Below are 20,178 nucleotides of genomic sequence, written 5' to 3'. Positions count from 1 at the left end.
ATGTGGAAGATTCTGTAGGAATCCATGATGTATTGCATATTTGATTAACCATTTTTAACAACAGACTCAGTGAACCATCGTTGATGCAATAATCTGAACTATAGAAAAGCATCCGGAGAGCAGCTCATTCCCCTCCTAATTAGATCTACACCGTCCACATGGTGATCTGGATCATCATCAAAAGGTTCTAGATTGTTCTTGGTATCTTTATACACCAACAATGAGAAGTCAACGTGAATCGGATTTGATGTGTATTTTTAACTGCTTTTTGAATCCATAAATGGGTTTTAATGTGATAATGTAATATTTTTTAATGACCTCATTCTGGACATGTTCGAACCGGACTCCTTTAGGCTGTGATTTTTGACGAGTGAATTTAATTCATATTTCACAAGGTATTTAATAATAATAATAATAAATCCTATTATAAGTAAAAGGGAAACTCCAGATTTTTCTTTTTTAATCCAGACGGGTATCCGGATCGCTCTCAAAATTTAATGGGATCTCAATTAGACAAAGATCCGTCTTCCATTTACCGTAATCCTGCTAACAAAAAAACCAACAAACAAACAAACAGACACACTGACAAACGCCGTCAAAAATACAACCTCCTCGGCTAGATAATCATATATTGTGAGATATCGTGCACTGGAAACACGCGCACTCTCGTGACAGCGTGCGCGCCCGCCCCTCTTGACTTGGTGACAGACCTAAAAGCCTTTTGTTGCAATCTTAGCCAATGGAGACGGATTACGACACCGCGCAGCTGAGATATATAAAGAGCCCCTTTTTCACCGCACTTGCACATTTTTCTGTGACACTTCTGAACATTCAAACACTTCCATGGACTAAACTGTGCAGGAGAAACCCAAAGCAACCGTCATAATACCCACCAGGTTCACCTTTCATCCAAGCGGCCCGCACACAACTGGAACCTACTTTTTCCATCCTTTTATTGCAGCTTCGGGGTGATCTCGGATCAGATGTGTGCCAGCGATTCCTCGCTTCCTGCGCGGGTGGGATAAATCAAAGAGCGGCGCATCCGAGAAAAAGGGGATATAAAGGACTAAAAAAAAAGAGGAGAAACAAAAAGAAACAACTTCCATCCGAAACGCAGTCATGGCGCGCTACAACTTCTTACTGTGCGTAATGGTGCTCGCGTCCCTGGGACGGTCAGGGAGCGACGAGCCCAATCTGCTGCTGCGCTCCGCCAGCGACGTGCCCACGCACGCCGCGCTTTCCCTGCTGGACGAAGACGCCGGTTCCCACGAGTGTTCCGCCTGTGTTTGGAGGGAGCAGAGCAAAGTGCTCAGACTGGAGACCATCAAGTCGCAGATCCTCAGCAAGCTGCGTCTGAAGCAGGCGCCCAACATCAGTCGGGAGGTGGTCAATCAGCTGCTCCCCAAGGCGCCTCCTCTCCAGCAGCTCCTGGACCACCACGACTTCCAGGGAGACGCGTCGTCCCAGGACGAGTTCATGGAGGAGGACGAGTACCACGCCACCACGGAGTCCGTGATCACCATGGCCTCTGAGCGTGAGTAAAAGTCCACCACCCAACTGCGTCATGCGCGTAATTGCAGCGCGTAAAAGGTTCGAGGCTTGTTGTGGGGACAGCTTAAGCCTCTGGGGCTCGTTGAAGTCAGTGGCCGAACCTGCTTTCTCAGATTCGGTTCTGGAGGGGGGGGGGGGGGGGGGGGTCACACGAGTCTCAGGTATTACGCACAGCAGAACGAGCCTCCTCATTGTGAGGCAGGCAGCTCCAATGTGGCCAATGAACTTTTGTTTTCATTGTGATGATGATGATGATGATGATGATGGAGGCCTCGTCCTGATGTTAATATGGAGCGGCCGGACGGCCCTCTGCCACGTTCAAACTTTCCCCTTTTCAGCTCGTATTTGAGGAACAGCGTTCCGACCCGTTTTGAGGATAAAGGATCGGCTGGCTGGACGCATCACTTTGTCCTTTGTCTTGTTTCTACATTAACGCCCTGAAATCCGGAGTTATGATCACCTCTTAAGGCCCTCTGGATAATGGCCCTTGGGATTTGTTCTCCCTCTTATAGTTTCCCATAAATCCAGAGATAAACCGCATGCAGGCAGAGCCCTCAAAGGCATTTCATAAAATTACTCTTGGAGCCCGGCAGCTGTGCTCCATCGGTCTTTTATAGGAGGCTCTACCGGTTTCCCTGCTGTTCATCGCAGTGAGAAAAAGTGTGTCCGAAAAGCTGCTATTGTTCCCCTCGTGCAGCCCCCCCCCCCCTTGGCCGCACTTGCCTTTTAAATGCGAAGTTTATGGGCGCAGCTCTTTTTTTTTTCACCACGAGTGCACAAAGACCGAGAATCACTTGGGGTCGAGGGGAGTGTGTGACCTTTTCCTGGCAAATGATGGGGTTCAACAACATTTACACACGTAATATATTCCACACAAGAAGCGTAACACACACTTCAAATAATCAGTTTCCTCAAGTCAACAGAAATAAGCCCATGTGCAGAAAAGTTTCACTGTCTATCTATCCATCTATCCATCCATCTATCTATCCATCTATCCATCCATCTATCCATCTATCCATCCATCTATCCATCTATCCATCCATCCATCTATCCATCTATCCATCTATCCATCTATCTATCCATCTATCCATCCATCCATCTATCCATCTATCCATCTATCTATCCATCTATCCATCCATCCATCTATCCATCTATCCATCTATCTATCCATCTATCCATCCATCTATCCATCTATCCATCTATCTATCCATCTATCCATCTATCCATCTATCTATCCATCTATCCATCTATCCATCTATCCATCTATCCATCTATCTAGCCATCTATCCATCTATCTATCATCTATCTATCCATCTATCTATCTATCTATCCATCCATCTATCTATCCATCTATCCATCTATCTAGCCATCTATCCATCTATCTATCATCTATCTATCCATCTATCCATTTATTTATCCATCTATCCATCTATCTATCCATCTATCTATCCATCTATCCATCTAACCATCTATCCATCTATCCATCTATCTATCTATCCATCTATCCATCTATCCATCTATCCATCCATCTATCCATCTATCTATCCATCTATCCATCTATCCATCCATCTATCCATCTATCTATCCATCTATCTATCCATCTATCTATCATCTATCTATCCATCTATCCATCTATTTATCCATCTATTCATCCATCCATCTATCTATCTATCTATCTATCTATCTATCTATCTATCTATCTATCTATCTATCTATCTATCTATCTATCTATGCCTGCTGGGTGATGATGTTGAGTTCGTTTCCACGGCGACCAGCAGACAGATGACCTCTCCTATCTTCCATGTGGCGGCGCAACAAAGCATTTGATGCATTATTTGTCCGCTGATTCACTGAAGATTCAAGATTCAAGATACTTTATTATCATTATGCGAACATAATAAAATCGTGTGAAGGCCCACGGCTTAAGGCACACATCGGAACATGATCAAAAACAAAAAAACAATGTGGCGTTTGGACATTTCCACGACACAATCAGGGTCTCAGTGCTTCGAGATGATAACGATCGCTCTTTGTTTCTACACAGAAGCTTTTCTAGAATAACTTCCTGCCGTGGCTCTAATGGCTCCCTCCCCACCTGTAAATAGACATGATAAATCACATTAAAATGCAAATGGGTTTGTTCTTGCCTGTTTATCCTCCATCTTTTGCTCTGCCTCACGCGCACACATTTGCACAACACTTTGTCTAATCGTGTATTTCTACCCGAAGGAGCTGGTGACTGACGTTAGCGCCGTATCTGTCACATCCTCCCTCTTCTGTTTGCCTCATCTTTCTCCATCAGCTACAGTTTTTGTCATCTGCTCCTTCTCCCCCCCCCCCCCCCCCCCTTCCTACCCGTTAGCCCCCCTCTCTTCCTCTTCTTTCCTCCGGTACTCGTGGAAGAGATGAGGGAATGAGTGCATCTCTTTTTGCCTGTGGCGCCTTAGTGATCCCACGGGATTAAAAGTGCCTTTTCTCTCTCTCTGATAGAAGGAGGACTTCAAACACTATTCCCTGCTCACCTCGAACCCAATCACCCTTTCACAGTTGCGCACACTGCCTTTGATGGGCCATGTGGGTTCACACAGTACATACTGAACTGGACCCATGCCAGAGTTGCTTCTTAGTATTCACTCAAGGTACGTGGGTGCCGCAGTGGGGGTTGAGAGGGTCTATGCTTCCTGGTCTCTAATTACTATGAAATTTCATGGAAAAGTGCAGCTATTTATATCATAGTGCGGCACTGAAGCGTCGTCCTCCATACAGTACGCTCCGCTCACTGTACAGGCATGAAAGGACTCGCTCTGGAGGAGTTTATCAGGTTCATTCTCCTGTGCAGCATTGTGATCTATTTTAATTCACTGAGCTGTTTGCATATTGATTGATTTAAGCGTGGGCTTGTGTAGTAAAATACGTGCTCAGTGCATTTCGGAGTTCACTGCGTTTTGCCTGAACCGAGGATTTGATCCGGCTCGTCTCCCATTTCTCGGCTGTCCAAGACCTTTATGCCAGACCCTCCTCTGCCATCATTGACCTTCTCCTCCTCCCTTTCTCTCTCTGTTTCTCCATCAGTGATTTGGTGGTTGTTGAACACAAGCTACTCAACGAACTGTTCGATTTGAAACCTAAACATTTTTTGAGTCCCTCTGGCCTGAGAGCTATCTTGGTTATATAATCTATCTATCTATCTTGGTTATATAATCTATCTATATATAATCTATGCAGTTGTTTAAGGAAAGATTGCATCCTTGCTCATTCACGTGGGAGTCTTTCCAGTCATTTTAATAACGTCCAGAAGAATCCACACTGAAGCAAGATCATCACTCCCTCGCCCTAAACCTGCTTAAGTTCACTTTCATTTTATTCTAGCAAACAGAAACATTGGAAATCACGGCATGTTAAACTCATAACTTGTGTTCCTTACATTCAAAAAGTCTCTACTGACTACAGCGACTCTTGTAATGTGTCCTTCAATTACAACTCGCATTTTGTTCTGCCCATAATGTTTGTGTCAGGCTAATATTAGGAAGCGCTGTGGCGCTATTGTTATGCAATCCTGTTAACAGGAGGCGCATTCAGCTCAAGCACAGGCTTACACAATTCCTGAGCGTATAAAACGAACATCTACTTACGTGTATACAACGCTATACAAATTTCCACATGTGCACACTTGTGTAGACACGTAGGGACGCTCACACAGTCACACACACTCCAGAGAAAAGTTCTCCTATTGACAAAAAGGGTCACAGAGTTCACAGCTATGTGATATATTGGAAGAGGAGACTATTAACCTCATCGGGTCTCTTTCTTTGGCAGAAAAGACGAACCGGTAGTAACTTGAACACTTATCCACACACACACACACACACACATGCGCGCAGATACACAAGCGCGCGCACACACACACACACTCATCCCCTAACCACTCCCACAAAAAAGCAGGTTTTTTATAGTGTTGACCCTATAAAAGGGTCATTTCCTGAAGGTGCAGGAACCATAAAAATTAAGAGGGAGCGCGCTAAAAGGACGGAGCAGCAGAAGTCGGACTGTCTGCAGCTCAGTGGTCAGTGTTTGCTGAAAGGTGATGACTATGTGTGGTTTTTATAGATTTACGTATTCCACGGAGGTCTCAGTTTGATGATGATACCTGCTCTCCCTGCAGCATCAGTTGAGGGAAAGATAAACTTTGATGTTGAATTGTTTGGACACTGCAAGGGTGTGTGTGTACGTGTGTGTGTGTTGGGGGCGAGGGGGGGGGGGGGGCATGACTGGCTTGTTTAAAAAGAGGTAATAACATAAAGAAAGGTTTGAAGGAGTGTAGAAATTGCACAACATACTGTCAACTTTATTGGTAATAAAATTACAAAGGGACCAAAGTCTATTAATACAGGGACAAAATTTCCCCCGGACCTCAGGAATCTCACTCCTTCCACCCTACTTCCTTGATTCCCACGCTCCTGTGTACCCGTCCCTGCAACCAGTCTCTCCTCTTTGTATTTTGTATAAAAATACAACACTGAGATGTTAAGATATGAAAGTCCATCTTTAAGCTTGGCCGAGCGAGCATATATTTGTGCCTTCTTTTAGTAAAAACCGATGGAGTCAGTGGTTGTTTCAAGGATTTCGGGGATTGTGTTGGAGTTAGGTGCGCCGGGGCTAATGCTGCGGGTATGAAGGGGGTGGAGGGAAGAAGGAGTCGGTCCGCAGGGAGCAACAAGCAAGCACAGTCCTATTCTGAAGGGACAGAAATCATGGAAGGGTTTTATAGGTACAATTAAAAAGACCTGAAACAGATGTTTCATTTCACTAATAAAGGAAATAATTACTTCACACCAGTAATTAAGCCCTGTGTAGGGACATGGGCGAGGGGGAGGAGGAGCACGGGAGTGAAAAGATAAAATGGAGATCATTGAGGGGATTATTGTTGTTGGATGTGTTCAGGCTCTGTGTGGTCGTGTGTGAAGAGCTGCTGAGGATCAGTTTATGGAAGAGTCCATTAAATCTAAGAGGCGTTTAAGCAAAGGAAATGCTGCATGGGCATAAAGCCGGATCCCATGAGGGAGCCACTGTGTTGGAGAGAAGCACAATTCACTGTGGGATACCTCACAATTATCTACATGAGAATTTAATTAGTCTCTTTTCAGCTACGAAGGAGGGCAGCTCTCACCGTGTTTATCACTTGTGGTTGTTTTTCAGGATGCCATACCCACATCACCGCAGGAAGTTCATTATGGAAGTTATGAAAACGCACAGTAGCAGTGATTTCTTTAGGGACAAGAGCCATGATTGATTTATATCCTGTACAGCACAGACGGGCGAAGGGAAATCTTATGGAAGGTAACTTTTCCGTTGCATTCAAATTCACAAGCATATGCAGAACATGCAGCCCAGAGGGAGGGCGATCGCTACTGGTCACTCTTATTTTTATTTAATAACACATACAGGGAAAAGGGACTGCTAAAAATATTTGTAAGAAATTAAATCAGACACAGACAAATGCAGGACAAACATTGTTTGTGTCAAAAGATGGCTAAAGTACTTTTTAACCAAATGGCAGAGGTAATTGTCTAATTGCAGGATTTGTACTGGATATGTGACACATTATCAATAATTGGTGTGTCTCCATGTCTTGTTAAGACCAGCTATCAGCGGTTGATGTTGTTTCACACGACACAAGTCAGTTCAGAGAAAAGAATCAACTCTTTGTCTGCCTACAATCCCGGATTCTTAAACACACCAGTTGGTGAACTTCAGAGTTTTCCTTCTCATTCGGTCAAATGAACATTTCTTTGCACGAAAAGCACAGCAAGAAGTTCTCTCATGACACTTTCCAGAAGAGCAGGGAACGATCAATGTGAGTGTACTGTATTCTGTATGATTTGCATAGTTGTTGTTTTATTAATTATAAATATTTGGACTAGAGGTAGAGCTGAGGAAGACGAAGGTGTGAATATTATAACCAGAGGTGACATAAAGTATGCGCTGCTTTGGACGCTATCTTCCTCTAAATAATTCACAAGATGATCATCATTCTGTTTTAAAGAGGTCTTGAACCTGTTTACCAAGTTAAAGTGGGTTTCAAAGATTTCTGAAACTGTTAGTAGAATGCACATTTCAGATAAAGGCAATGGTGAAGAAATAAGACTTATTAACAACGTTTTAATGCAGTTTTAACCAATTTGTCAATTTGTTGAGGAGTCACCTGATTGGTATAGTTGATCTAATCTAATGACCCAATTTATTTTAACTTGAATGAAATTCTTAAGTTAATTTAATTAATTTAACTGTATGCATTAATTAAAAACTTAAAACAAATTCCTTCCGAGAGTTTAACGGCAGCAAGAAAGAGTTGGCTCTTTGATCTGAGTTAACAAAATTCTGCTCCTCTTCCAGGGCAGAAACAAATATTTGACAAATGTAAAATTTATGCTTTCCTAATTATGACCTGGATTTTATTAGAATGATCAGTGGCTAAAATGAAGAGCCTGAAATCTAAAAAGCTTAATCGTACTTCTTTATTTTGCAGAAATTAAGGGCGCTGAATTCATATATCTTTGAATCACTTCATAATCCTGTTTAGATTTGTATTTGTGGTAAAAGTTATGGATCTAGCCTTGCAGAATATTGTCCTCAATGCCCTGCAAGCATGTGCGGTTTCACACGTGCACAAGCGGCGAGACCCCAGCGCACTCCCTGCTGTCCAGCTGTCCACCTCATTGCAGTTCACTGCCTGCTCACTCTTTTCATTCTCTTTCCCGGTGGAGGAAAGACGTTCCCCTTATAAAGCAAACATGTGTAACTGTTGAGCTGTTTGCTGAAGACTTTCAGTTTGGAGCTTCTATAGATGTTGTGTTTGTGTGTGTGTGTGTGTGTGTGTGTGTGTGTGTGTGTTCACTGAGCTAGAACAGGCTGCATTAGGAGGTGTCTTTTGTTGCTCCTGGGGGCTACTGTGCTCAGTCCTAATAGGAGCATTGTGCCTGTCGTTGTCCTAAGGGAGGCCTTCTGAATGAGGGGGTCTAACTTCACATGCCCCCCCCCCCCTCCCACACTCCTCCTCCATCCCCAGCTCGAGCCTGGCCTCCCCCACCGCCCTCTCGCGTCCCTCGGGACTGGCCGAGAGACAAAGAGGGAGTGCGGCTGGGGTGGGACGGGGTGTTTGAGGGGGTGCACTGTGGCCCCTGTCTTATTAGAAGGGTCGTGAACGTGTCACGATGATTAATATGCCGAGGTGCACGGGGATACCCTAGAGTCACATTTATTCAACACGAAGGCTCCCAAACACACACTCACCACAAAATGGCACATTTGCATTTCCCATCAAGAAAAGAAAATATATATATATATATATGCAAATCAAACTCTTATCCATGTTGCCAATGTCATGCATTATCCATTTGGACATGAACAATAAGTGACCGTTTCTTTACCTGCAACAATTTTCACCTGAATTGGACCGCATTGACCTTTTTTATATGAAGTTGACGTGTGAAAGTAATTTCTTAATTCAGACTTTTTGACATTGTTTCCTCCTTAAAGTAGATCTAACAGATTCTTTTGCTTACTTTTAATTTGCTGTCAGATGGTTGATTATTTCTCTCATGACGATGTGAATGCATCTCCGATTCTGATCTCAAACCAGCACATTAAGAGTTATTGACACGCGTTTTATACTCTTTTTATTATATTGTGTGGATCTAAAGTTGCGAGTATAACGCTCTAACAGTTTTTTAAAATATGATTTTTGGATGTCAAAGATGAATAAATCCCCCTTTGACTAATTAAGAACTGACAACTTTACAACAGTACCAACATTTAAGCACCCTCACTAGCTATTGTGTTTCCACGCTTAAACTTCTCCTCTCCATCGGGTTCAAATGGCTCATGTTTCTGCACCCCTCTGCAACATTACAGCATGTGGTTATTAAAAGCATTTAACTTTGACGCAGGCTGCAGTTTTATTCAAATGAAGAGACGTCCATGGTGAATAAACCTGCATATTCTATATGTCTCCCAAAACATATGTATGTAGGCGGCTATGGGCTAACTATACACAGGTATCCAGGGAGTATGCCAGATGTTTGATTGGCCCACCTGCAGGCCTGCTATGTGCTGGTAGTAAAATTCATGCGCTGCATATGCTTCAATTATACCACAGGGAAATAAGCTGCTGTTGTAATGAAGTAGTCTGGAAACATGAGGGTAAAACGTGAACGAGTCTTTTTCCTCTGGAAGCACGTACGTTTACACAAACACCGATGTATCTGAAGTAAAACAGGCAGATGTTTGGACTGTATGTGGACGAGTATAAAGTTGTAGTTTTCCTCCAGTAGATGGTGGATAATTTGTGAGTAAGTTAATCAGAATTCATATGAATATTTGTGAGAACTCAGCGATATATAACTGTTCAAGAAATCAAATCATAAAAACAGGCCTGCGGTTGCAGTAAAACGTGAGCTCATCCAACGATAATGTGCTCCGGCAGCAGGCGTGAAGTAAGCTCAGGTAGAGGGATTAAACGTCTCTTTGGTTTCTGATCTTTACAAGCTTTGTCCATTTTGCAAATGTAAAGCACTCTGCCAAGATGTTGGGTGTAATTACACAGCAGGCATTCATGCTGGTGTGCCTCTTTGCTTGCACACTTACAGGATCTATAAAGGCAAAAATTAATTCCCCCTATCAATGCAGTCATTGTTTAACATGTGTGCACGTGTGTTTAATAACCTGGGGGTCCTAAATGGATCACTGCATACAGGCGCCACTTCTCAGATTACTCAAAGAAAAGGTCTCTGCTTCAGAAATCAAAGTATTTCAGCTCTGCAGAGTTTGGTGGGATTTTCTTTCTTCTCTTTTGTCCCAAAGAACTCAACAAATCTGTTTGCTAATTAAGAGCTGATTGTGATTCAGTCCTCATGTGCGGGAATAAAAACAACAAAAACTAGTAATCGTGATTAAACCCCAACCAAACTGCAGAATCTTTTATTCCCGGTTTTGTGCTGATGAGCAAACACAACAACACCCACGTTAATTGCTGTGACCCCAGCAACCCACCAAAAGGAAAGGAACATTGACATATTGTTTGTCCAGCGTGAGACACTGGATAATTTACACTCACTAATGACTGTCCATGGAAATAGAGGCTGAGGACCACGTCTGTCCCCGGCTTGGACCTTATTCAATTTTCGCTCTGGGCTCATCTAATGGATAGCCCATCTGTACCTCAGTAAATTCATACCCCTCATTGCATGCCCATAATTCAATTATAACAGTTGTTTAGTGTAAAAAAAAAAAAAAAAGCCAGCCTGGTGCTGCGTTCTCTCCTGGTCAATTGAAGTTTGATAAGCGATCCACTATTGGCTGGAGAATCTCCACCCTAATCAAAACAAAAGCAAACTGTGGCCAACTCGGCACCGTTGCTTTCTCTGGGTTGTGTTTTCTTTGGTTGAGTTTTTTTCAAGACATGTTGTGAAGAAAGACATATTACCATCACCACAGGGTCGACCTTGACCTTCAAACTCAATCTGGCTGTTAGGGCAGCCCCTCCCCAGCAGCCCTGAGATGTAAAAAGGATGACAGTTTTGACCCCTGATCCCATTTCTTAACTAGACTGAGGTGCCAAATAACCTTTTGACCCAGGAAGCATTTTCAGGTTGCCCCAGCAACCTCATATTTAGCAGTGATTGACAGGTCCACACAGTTTTTTTTAATGTTTTTTTTAAATGGAAGAACAACATTGCAATTTTGAAATAAATGAGAGAAAACAAAGGTTTGTTTGCTCAAATAAAGTAAAGGAAAATGTCAAAGTTATTATGCCAGACAGATGCAGAATAAATTTCCCTTAATAAATGAACACTTTACATGGAAATGAATGTGTGCATTGGATGGATGTCATTATATCAGATGGAGTTCTATGTAAATTAACCATGTGCTGATTTGACATGTGGTGCAAATCACAGAAACACCAGAGCGGAACAGGAACCTGACAGGAGTAAATCTGCCATTTTTTAGGAGACGCCTTGTTCTTTGACATAATATCTGTCCACAGGAGGATCCACTAAAAAAAAAACGTACAATGTTTTTATTATTTTTGTCTAATGTATGGAGAGACCGTTTCAGTGTGGTTGACCCAAGGGGATCTAAGGTTACCATCTGGCCACTGGCCACCATTACTGATCCTTGTTTTAATATGCAAATGTATCTATTTGTCCACCCTCGATATAATCACAACCGTAATAACCTGGCTGAATGGACCGTTGACAGGACTGTGTGCACACACGATAAGAGACAGCCGTCATGCAGGTGCAACTCGTGAAACAGCCAATAGTTTACTAGAAAAGAGGAAAACATAGAAAATAATGTTGTGAGAGGAAAAACTAAATGTACATTTGTAAAATGTGGGAGTGCAGCTACGAAATAAGGAACATTCCATAATTTGTCATTAGAGTAAACTAATCAAAAATCATGTGCTCCATCAGAGGTTCCTTTTCAGGTATTTGCCTGATAATGATTGCACTTACTAACAATACATTAATTACTCTGTCAGGGTTTGTAGCTTTGCTGAACGACTGAGTATGGATGAATGTGTGGGTCAGTTTAAATATAAAGGCGGAGCTAGAAGTGGAGGAGATGAAGATGCCGAGGTTCTCCTTGGGAGTGACCAGGTTGGATGGGATTAGAACTGAAACAATAAGAGGGACAGTGAAGGTCAGACGTTTTGGAGACCAGACTTTGATGGTTTGGACATGTCCAGAGGAGAGACGGGGACTATATCGGTAGAAGGATGCTGAGGATGGAGCTGCCAGGGAACAGGGCTAGAGGACGACCCAGGAGAAGAGACATGGATGTAGTGAGGGAGGACATGAGCGGCTGGTGTTGGGGAGGACGATGCAAAGGACAGGGTGAAGTGGAGAACGTTGATTTGCTGTGGCGACCCCTCACGGGACAAGCCGAAAGTCCACTAGTAGTAGTATTTTTCTATTTCACTTTGTATCAAGTGTATTCTACAGGTTCACATGACAAACGTCTCTTCTTTTCCACAGCGGAGCCCCTGGTTCAGGTGAACGGGAAGCCGAGCTGCTGCTTCTTCAAGTTCAGCCCCAAGCTGATGTTCACCAAGGTGCTCAAGGCCCAGCTGTGGGTGTACCTGCGACCCCTTCAGCAGACCTCCACCGTCTACTTGCAGATCCTCAGGCTGAAGCCCGTCACCGAGCAAGGCAGCCGGCACATCCGCATCCGGTCCCTGAAGATAGACCTGAACTCCCGGGTCGGCCACTGGCAAAGCATTGACTTTAAGCACGTGTTGCAGAACTGGTTCCGGCAGCCCCACACCAACTGGGGAATCGACATCAATGCCTTCGACGAGAGCGGCAACGACCTGGCAGTTACCTCGCTCCGACCCGGGGAGGAGGGGCTGGTAAGGACCCTCAGACCTGTCACTGGGGTGGGGCGGGGGGGTCACTTAAATTACAGCACATATTTATTCAAGTGCATGTTCTTAAATCAACTGCAGGAGTTTAGCCTAAATGACGGCAGCAACGAAAACTTGGATCTAAGAGAAATGTGGATTTATTCCGTTTGTACTAAAAGGGACCCCAACAAATCATAATGAGAGACGGCAAGGGGTGTTAAATCCTTCTCGCTGTCCAAACTACACAACGTAGACGAGTCCGCGATAAATATTTAAACTGGACGACACGTTGAGAGTTGAAACCTTCATCCAGACGGCTCCGTTTGTATATCTTATGGTGCCCACACAACGTGACTCAATGATTACAGGCACCTGCTGCTAGCGATTTGAATCACTTTGTTAGCATCGCCCCCCCCACCGGAGAGAATATGTTTCAGTCTTTTTGAAAGATTTTGAGTACATTTTGTCGATTGGCTGGCAATTGATGAGGAAACTTATTACATTTTGGAATCTTATTACATCAGGAATCTTAACATTGTGAGATGGGCCTGATAGATGTTGATTAAACTTTAGTGGAATATATATATAATATATATGCAAATACTATTATTCCTAATATTTTAGGTATTCAGTTCAATTAATTCCATTAGCGCTTTCCTCAGTGTGTTCTAGAACCGTCCTTAAATACGACCATGCAATGGTTCATTCTAGAGAAAACACAGCTGCTTTATTTGATCAGCCTTCATCATAATCATCACATCCTCATCTTCTTCTCTGCAACACTGCAACTACGTGCATCATGTGTTTGGTGATATACTCTTCATACCGACCTTATATAAATCCTTAATTTAATGTGCATTAAAAAGGTAAGCAGAGAAGATTGTAGTCTTTTTTTTTTAATGTAAAGGTAAGAAATCCCAGAGTTACTGCGACTGACAGTTAACATCATGTTGAATTATGTAGGCCACTCATCCCAGTTAAGTAACACCGAATATTTACCAAGTGGTCATTTGGGTCAGATCTTCAGAACATATTTCAGAGGTCAGCTCTGGTGTCTTTGCCAATAAATGGCTGCCCTCTGAGCACACAGCAGTGTGCAATATTATTCTTGAACCAAAAAAAGCAAAAAGATCAAAAACACAGGCAAGTGTACCAAAATAAAACAAAACACAACAAGCAAAGAAAGATTGAGACTATGCTTGTCCCTCTTCCTCTGGGTCGTTTTTCCTGCAACAAAAGCCCTAAAGGCCAAGCTGACATGGTTCCACCCCAACGGCCTTTCAGCGTATTTCCTCTTTTGAATGCGTCACAAAAAAATACTTTTCTCCAGCCCAGCTGGAATCACTGTGGGGAGAGGAAGTCTCTGTAAAACAAACATGATGGAGTAAAATACTTGATCGGCTTGCTTTGCCCAAAGGTCAAGGATATGGTAGCCTGCAGTCGACCTGCTCGTCAATTCAACCTTGTGTTAGAACCGTCAAAATGAGAAGTTCACTCGAAGGTTTGGAGGAATATCAGAAGAGGTTCCAATTTTAAGTATTGCTCTTTGCCACTTGGATGCTATTCGAGTCATTTAAGTGTCAAGTGTTTGATCTATACATCAACTTTCTCAGTCATATTGCCGGTGTTACAATTATAATTATAAACCTTGTCGTATGAGCAAATTTGAGATTTGGCTTTTCTGTGGAGATTCTCCTTAAGTGTGTGTTGAATCCAGATTTCACATTGATTAGGGTTTTAAAACTCAGCTCTATTTGTTCACAATTTATCTTCCCATTCTATTATAGTGCTGCGACAATATTTAATTTTGTACTTAAATAACATTTTAATTCGAGGTGTGAGTGGTGAGAAATTAGCCCCTAAATTGTTGATCGAAATGTTGTAATTGAAATATTCGGTGTTCACATTTTCTACCACACAGCTCAGTTAACATCAGTGCTTTTCCCTGTCAGGTTTAGAAGCTGACATTTATTTGAAGTGCTCAGATTAACTCCTCATATATTCTTTATTTAATGGCCAGCAGCTAAATGCTTCTGGTTAGGATTTATCAGAGTCACTCAATAACAGATTTTAGCTTTTGCTTCCTGTCCTTTCCCCTGTCAGCCATGTTGTTGTTGTAGTTCTCTTATAACCACCTCTTTCTCTTTGTCCTGCCCGTCCTCCCCCTGATTCCAGCAGCCATTCTTGGAAGTGAAGGTTCTTGAGACGACCAAACGTTCCCGGAGAAACCTCGGCCTGGACTGTGACGAGCACTCCACCGAGTCTCGCTGCTGTCGCTACCCTCTGACTGTGGATTTTGAGGCGTTCGGCTGGGATTGGATCATTGCCCCTAAACGCTACAAAGCCAACTATTGCTCCGGCCAGTGCGAGTACATGTTCATGCAGAAATACCCGCACACTCACCTGGTACAGCACGCTAACCCCAGAGGCTCCGCAGGCCCCTGCTGTACCCCGACCAAGATGTCCCCCATTAACATGCTCTATTTCAATGACAAGCAGCAGATTATTCATGGGAAGATCCCCGGGATGGTTGTGGATAGATGCGGCTGCTCTTAGGCTGCAGGGGGGAAAAGAACGCTTGTGTACAGTCACCATTGCATCAAAGCACCCCAAACTCCCACGAAGCTCACCCCTGGCACGAGCACCCACTCCTAGGCAACCACGTCTCACTTCGCTCAGCCACACAATCGTCCAACTGTTTTTCCATTTTCCAGTAATTTATTTAATTCTAACTGTAATATATATATATATATATATATATATGAACCATGAATTAAATAATGACTGAGTGATGGAAATACAAGTGCGTTATGAATGGTTTGAGGTTGTCCATATGGTAAATGAGACAAAACTATGTTACACAGTGTATGTTTGTTTTAAATGCCATCTTTAAAATGTCCAGGTCAGCGGATTGTGATGACAGAAGATAATATAAGCATTTACAATATTTTAAAAACAATTTCAGCTGTAAGGTGAGTTTGGTGAAACTCAACTTCACACGTGAACTTATTTACAGTTGAGATTTTATCCACAAAAATGTTTTCCGAGGGTGCATGATGAGAAGTATTTTGCAATCCATTACTCTAACCACAAGAACAAAATCTATGCTAATGGCTGGAGGGACTGCCGTAGAAATACCCTAAGTATAAATCCAAAATTTTGTTTACAGATGTTTAGAGATGTGCTCTAAAGTGTTGAAGAGATCCAAAACCAAACCTTGCCCTCTATTAATGTATAACACCCCAGTGTGACATTCTCGAGTATCTACAAACCTTTCACAATTACTTTGATCTTTTTTTTTTTTTTTTGTACTCTTGTAAAACTCAAAAGGGAAAAATGTAGAGAAGAAGTTCTACTATTTTAACTGGTAACTAAATCTATCAAAGTAGATAAAGCCACAACGGATATTTCTGCTCTTCAGAAATGTCAGATTCAGTTTCACTTGCATAATAAAATCTAAACCATGCGGCGCTGAGGAAAAGCAGCAGGGTGTAGGACGACAAGAGCCCAGCGAGTTTCCTTCCTTCTTTGTGACAAAGACAAATAGTCTTTAACACCTTCAACTTTTGCAATAAATGTTCAGAGCGTATATTAGTTCAATGACCTAATCACACTGGAACATAACTTGAAGAAGTATTGGATTGAACATGTAATAGATGAGAAGTAGCCGGAATCTATACCGAGAAATAAATGCGTTAGTATGCTCAAAAATGCAATGTGCGGCAACCTGAGCGAATTATTGATCTGGAAACCGCACAAAGCAGGATTACAGATGTATTGATAAAGGTTTACACAGCCATACTTACAACAGTGTTTGTGTTTAAAAACAATACATGTGAACTAAGGGTAAATACTAGTTTCAGCAAAGCATGTGACTTATATTAATATAAGTCTCAGAAAACAAATCATTTATAGATCATAAAAAAACCAACATAACCTGCGCAAAAATCATGAGAATGTAACTCAACCACTGATGTTAGTTTAGAAAACGTATTTAATTGCATTTTGAAATGCCCCCATCCACCTTAACTGTAATGTCATTATCAGAACGGAGAAAATATTGTTAGTGCTAGAACACAGAGTAGATTAGTAACCTTGAAGTCTGTCTTTGTCTCCTGGATGTCAAAGCAAAGACATCCTTTTGTTGTAAACAAAAGCACTATGCTGTTGGATAAAGGAAGAGCCTTCTGACATTATAAATAAATGATATATGTATATATTAAAAAAAAGGGGTACAAAAACCTTTTTTGGGGCACTCTACCTTACCAACAATAAATTTTGCACTATGGAACGTTCATGGCGTGAGGAGGTTAAGTGTTATTTGTGTTTTACCAAGCACAAGAGAGCTTGTACAGTATAGGATAAAAAAAAAAAGAAAAAAAAAACTATTCAAACTTCTGGTGATCAACCATTAACTAGAGAGGTTATCACTTCTTTTGTCTGAAGCGGGGGCCTGTCCATGCACACAAACACACTTCCATCCAATCTGGAACCTGGGTGTCTTGTCCCAGCGGCCTGAAAGGCCTTCTTGCCCTCTTAGGGCGATATTTCATGTTTGTAGTAAGAATAGAACACAGAATGCTTTAACTGGAAATGGCCCACCCACCAACTTTAATCTGTTATCGTGTTAGAGGCATTTTGACTTAAACAGCGTGTCTTCCGGCTCACGGAGACATGTTTTTGCCTTTGTGTGTATTTAAATGAAAGCACCCATGTAATTATGGGGAGAGTATCCAGGGATTGTTTGCCAAAGTAGAGGGTGACATGTTGTGTGTTGTAACTTTTGTGAGTGCAGGAATATGCTAGAACATTTCAAAGGAAGGAAAAAGCTGGTTTAGAGGCAGTGGTTGGAAATAATTCAACTGGTCAATGGCCTATCTATAAATATTAATTACAATGCATTTCAAGGTCTGTCTACCTCACTTTAGCCTTCTAAAAACCTTGCTTTAAAAAAAACTGTTATCAATTAATCTGTGCATACAGTTGATGAACCCCCTACCCCCAAACCCACCCCCACAAAAAAATAGATCTAAAACCACAGGGTCCCCTTGCTCTCAGGTTCAGATTGAGTTATTGACAGAGTGGCTGGTAATATGTGGTCAAACGAAACGATTAGCTGTGCCCACATCTATGGCTCGTTGAGAAGTTGCATTTTGAGTTTTCGTGTTTGTATACTGGTGTGTGTGAAAGTGTTTTCATATAAATATATGAGAGTAAGAAATCGCTATGTAAATATCTACCCAAAAGTTAACATTTATGATGTTTTGGACAGGTTCACCGCTTCTAATGTTTTTTCTCTTTCTCCCCTTTCCTCCATTCTTTGTGTAGTTTGAAAAAAAAAAAAATCACCCCAACTTTGTAGTTAAATGGTTGTGCATATGAATAACTGTTCAAATGTTATTTTTGCCTTTTGTTGTTTATTTACTGTCATTTTTCTTTTGTACAATAAATCATTTATTTAGCTTACATGAATTGTTCTCTATTTCCTTCATCTAGTGTTTAAATATATCCAAACACAATTCTTTTAAATCAGGTCACTCACTGACGGCTTTCTTGCAATTAGCTCCAGAAACTGTTAGAACACCGGAAGAAGTTATTAATTAGTTAGTTACTTAAACAATATAGAATGTCTTAGCTATAAGCTAACAAATTCACTATCAGCTAAACAAAACAAACAAAAGCTTTTGATAAATATTGACCTCCACTGAAGATACAATCTGCAGAAATCATAATTTGATCCAAAAATTCTGTTCTATCTCTCCTTTGACTGTATTTAAAATTGTATATATTTAAAGCAATACTATGTTCAGAAGGAGGCCTATGCTAATTTAGCTAATGTTTGCTCTTATAATGTTATAAGTATAGCACTCTGTAATTTATTTTTTAGGTCTTTCTTTGTTTTTGTTAAATACAATTTAAACTTCATATAATTTTTATCTGACTATGAATCACTTTTCATTCAAAATATGTCCTAGAATATATTAGCTAGATTTTTAGAATGAAGACAATTTCAGGTGAAGGGAATAATAAAGAATGTAAAAATAGAAATCACTCCCTTGCAAATATTTTGCATCAAAAGTAGGCTGCTCACTAAATTAACTTGTCAAATGTTTCAATGTTCCATGTTCTCTCAGTACCAGAAGTTATTTCACTGTTGGAAACAGCCTTCTGTTCATGGGTGCACGAATGTTTTAGTTTTTTAGGTCTGGCTCTCAAAGGAGCGCCCGAAGATGTCATTTATAGCCACTACAAATTGAATAGCAGGTAAGAGCCTCAATATCTTCAAGTCTTGCTTCCATTCATACCGTCTACTATCAAGAAACTTTCCTTGTGTGACAATTCAATTCTTTTTGCGCTCCTTACTGCAATCTCTATGGTGGAGTGAGTAAAATCTCACGGCTGTTTTCAAAGGGCAGGACAGAGGATATTCACACGGTAATCCCTGGTCACCGCCATCGCACGCAATTTGTGAATGACCCAATGTTGACGTCAATTTTTTGTCATAAGGCCAAAACCAACTCCATCTTCGCTCATCCCATGAACGTCCCTTGTTCCACTCATTTCACAACTTAATTAACTATTTAAACGCTCCATTGTTAGAACAGACACAATGTCCACAATGCTGCTACGTAAGAACCCTTCTTGTTCCAATACAGCACGACTTATGTGAGCCCCTGCCTGCGTTCCCTCAGCCCTACATTCGTCATTGACACGACGTTAAACCAATTATTTTCATATACTAGCCTTTTTACCAGCGGTGTGTATGGTTGTGCATCACTTAAAAGCTGTCAACACGTTATCATATATTAATGTTTCTTTAAAAAAAATAATGTGTTGGAAGATATCAAATCTAACCATTAGGTGACTGCAATCAGTTTAATAAAATAATTAAGATGATTGTGGAAAATCTCCCGATCACACACACACACACACACACACACACCATTTAAACCATCATCAGTTGTATCCTAATTTTTCTACAAGTAGCTGGAAGCAAATTTGCTGCATGACTAATTGATAAAAGAGAGCATTCAGAGGACAACAGTTCAGTGATGGGGTTTGAGTTGCCATTATTTGGATGTCATATAAGATCCTGACCCAATTAATGCCACCTGATAGGAGGGCCTCTCATCAACCTAATTTAGACAATCAGTAGGGGACAAATGAGAACGGAGCTCCTTACGGGTGCAAACAGACAAAGACCACCCAGTGCAAGCTCGAGG

At 41.7% G+C, this 20,178-nt stretch overlaps 1 protein-coding gene across 1 annotated transcript; it reads left to right on the top strand.

Annotated features, from left to right (window-relative positions):
- The first annotated feature begins 1,119 nt into the window (after positions 1–1,119).
- On the top strand, positions 1,120–15,511 carry LOC137898826 (growth/differentiation factor 11-like). Its single transcript, XM_068742876.1, has 3 exons — positions 1,120–1,534; positions 12,588–12,961; positions 15,131–15,511. Exons 1-3 carry the CDS (start codon positions 1,120–1,122, stop codon positions 15,509–15,511), a joined length of 1,170 nt encoding a protein of 389 aa, XP_068598977.1.
- The last annotated feature ends 4,667 nt before the right edge of the window (positions 15,512–20,178 follow it).

The sequence above is a fragment of the Brachionichthys hirsutus genome, chromosome 8 (genome assembly GCF_040956055.1).
Source record: "Brachionichthys hirsutus isolate HB-005 chromosome 8, CSIRO-AGI_Bhir_v1, whole genome shotgun sequence".
In the NCBI taxonomy this organism is placed as follows: Eukaryota; Metazoa; Chordata; class Actinopteri; order Lophiiformes; family Brachionichthyidae; genus Brachionichthys; species Brachionichthys hirsutus.
Note: the sequence above shows the minus strand (reverse complement) of the source record. Positions and strands in the feature narration are given on the sequence as shown.

What these genes read in the sequence shown, in the direction of transcription:
- LOC137898826 (XM_068742876.1), top strand. Translation starts at nt 1,120, where the DNA reads ATGGCGCGCTACAACTTCTTACTGTGCGTAATGGTGCTCGCGTCCCTG. An exon ending in GATCACCATGGCCTCTGAGC is followed by an intron (nt 1,535 to 12,587) that starts GTGAGTAAAAGT and finishes TCTTTTCCACAG; the next exon opens with CGGAGCCCCTGGTTCAGGTG. An exon ending in GACCCGGGGAGGAGGGGCTG is followed by an intron (nt 12,962 to 15,130) that starts GTAAGGACCCTC and finishes CCCTGATTCCAG; the next exon opens with CAGCCATTCTTGGAAGTGAA.